This window comes from Octopus bimaculoides, chromosome 1 (genome assembly GCF_001194135.2).
Source record: "Octopus bimaculoides isolate UCB-OBI-ISO-001 chromosome 1, ASM119413v2, whole genome shotgun sequence".
Classification (NCBI taxonomy): Eukaryota; Metazoa; Mollusca; class Cephalopoda; order Octopoda; family Octopodidae; genus Octopus; species Octopus bimaculoides.
The window spans coordinates 52,381,413-52,384,021 of record NC_068981.1 but is presented as its reverse complement, the minus strand read 5'-3'; the positions used below and the strand labels follow the sequence as shown (position 1 = coordinate 52,384,021).

Here is a 2,609-nt window from a genome sequence, read left to right as displayed (position 1 = left end):
CTTTACACTGTTGAAAATCCATTATCCAATACTCATGGGACCGAGATTGTTGCAGATTTTTGATTTTTCTAATTTCAGAGTGCTTTATTAAAAAGAAAAAAAAAATCTACAAAACGGAACAGTCTGAGGATAGAAACCAGGTCTAAACACAGTAGCTTATAGACATACTCTGAATGTAGTTCTATATAAATCTTTAATAATTTTTTTTTATACTTAAGACCATCAGAAATGTTAAGATATCAGCCTCTACCCACGTTGTCATGCTTTGATTAAAAGGTTACAGCATAGATTAGATTACTTAGATAAGTTTCAGCTGAAGTTGACTCAGGCCATGTCTAATCTAATAGCACCTGGAAGAGATACACAGTCAGCTCTGGGGAACCATAGCCCATTCAATGTCATCCTCCGCCAAGCAGTTCATTTGAAGATAGATACGCAAGTAAAATTACTAATAGAGAAATCAAAATAAACTTTGGAATCAGCAACTCCACCATAAGTTGCGTGGAAATGATGAACGTGTTTTCAAGAGAGATAATCAAAGAACGTAACTAATACTTCATGTAAAGTAGATATAACAAATGAAAAATCTTTCAAGAATCCATAAAAATTCCCGGATCACTACCAAAATTTCATCATCTGTTCCTTGTGTCATTACCAACTTTTCCTGCAAGTTTCATCAAATACCGTTCACAACTTTTTAAGTTATTTTGCATACAGACAGACAGACGGACAAACCAATGCCGATGAAAACATAACCTCCTTCCTTGACGGAGGTAATGACAATAAATGAGTGTGAAAGAGAAGGAGAGTTGGATTGAGCGAAGGGATCTTAAATTTTTTTCTCTAAACATATGGCATGGAAGACGGACAACTACTGTGCTGGAACAGGATTGTTCAAACATACACCAACAAACAATGATGATGATAATAATTGCACAAAAACTAAATACTTTGGAACTGTTCAAGTCCTTATTTGAAAAATCAGTAATAAATATATGCAAAGCCTAATGTAATTACAATGCAATTTTAATTATAAGGCTTAATTGTGCACTTTCATAGCATCATGTGTTAACATTTATAGTCCTCTGCTGGCACAAATTAGCAAATATGACTCTAGATTAGAATTTATGATGTTCACTATTAAATTTTCTCAAAAATGCTATTCCAACAATTCAAATAAATGTTTTAATTTGTACACCTACCCAACCCATTCTAATATAGAAAAGTTTGTAAAAAAATTTATAAAATAACTTACACAGAAGGCTGCTTGTTTTTGAAAAAATGCTGCTGAATCATTTCATTCGATATTTTCTTCGATATATCCTTTTCAACAGTCTGAAGAATGAATAAAAATAAAAAGATCAATAACAACCTATGGCTTTTCAACTACAAAATATCACTGAGATTTCATTAATATATTTAGTTGGTGAATTGGAACTTAAGCTTTCAAGAAAGGATGCCCATTGATGTACAGTGACTTTGAAAACAAACCACTGGACTATTGACCACATAGTTGTGTTAAACAAACATTAATACAAATAATTTATGTTCAGGAACAGGAAACAACTTCGTCAGAGTTTGATTGAGGAAAAATCCCATCCTCACTTAACTGGTGAATGGCTAGTAGCAAGGAGGCTATCCAGTTATGAAAAGCAATTGCATGGAGAAATAGATGTAAAACTTATATACAGCTCAGAAGTGTTTTGATAGATTTACTTGCTATACAAGATTTTGCTTCCAATGATGGTACACGGTTATGAAAATATTGTATTATGTATGACAAAATTGAAAACAGGAGTGAAATTGCTTATATTAAAGAGAACAATAAATCTGTAGTAATTTCTCTTATCTAAATGTTCTGAACAGGTTGGCTGCAATAAAGGGCATTGTATTGGTTGAACTCTAAATCAACACTTACCATTAATAGAATCAAACAAATCAACTTTTTTACGCATCACCAAAAAAAAAACAAAGCCATTTTAATCTAAGAACTTAGAATTATGTGTACTATACATAATTCTAGAAATTTACCACTTATGGATATACACAGCTGAAATTAGCAGGTCATCCATATACACAGGCAAGTCCTTTATGGTCATGCCCCCACTCCCTCTCCCAGGTGACAGGTCTTTGTCTTGTAGTGCCAGTACCATGTAAGAAACACCCCCCCAACACACTCTGTAAAGTGGCTGGCAATTAGGAAGGGCATCCAGCCATAGAAACTATGCCAAAACAGATAAATGGATCTTGGTCAGCTCCTGTCAATCCACCCAACCCATGGAAAATGATGATGTATATATATCATCAACATCATCATTTAATATGTTTTCCATGCTGGCATGGGTTATATATATATATATATATATATGGACATGTGGTGAGAATGGAGGAGGATAGCTGCGTGAAAAAGTGCCACACCCTAACAGTTGAGGGAACCCGTGGAAGAGGTAGGCCCAGGAAGACCTGGGCTGAGGTGGTGAGGCAAGACCTTCGTACATTGGGCCTCACCGAGGCGATGACTACGGACCGAGACCTTTGGAAATGGGCTGTGCGTGAGAAGACCCGGCAAGCCAAGTAAGATCGTTGCCAGTGCCCCTGGACTGGTTCTT

The 2,609-nt window shown here is 35.5% G+C and overlaps 1 protein-coding gene across 6 annotated transcripts in view; it reads right to left on the bottom strand.

Annotated features, from left to right (window-relative positions):
• LOC106873284 (uncharacterized) overlaps positions 1–2,609 on the bottom strand; it is a 28,314-nt gene that overhangs the window by 17,359 nt on the left and 8,346 nt on the right. For all 6 annotated transcript variants that reach the window (XR_001409858.2, XR_001409857.2, XM_052966491.1 and 3 more), the window contains one exon: positions 1,256–1,335. Coding sequence is in view for 4 of the 6 variants with exons in the window: in XM_052966491.1 (XP_052822451.1) it covers positions 1,256–1,335 (80 nt within the window). In the remaining 2 variants the exon portion in view is untranslated. The remainder of the gene's footprint in view (positions 1–1,255; positions 1,336–2,609) is intronic.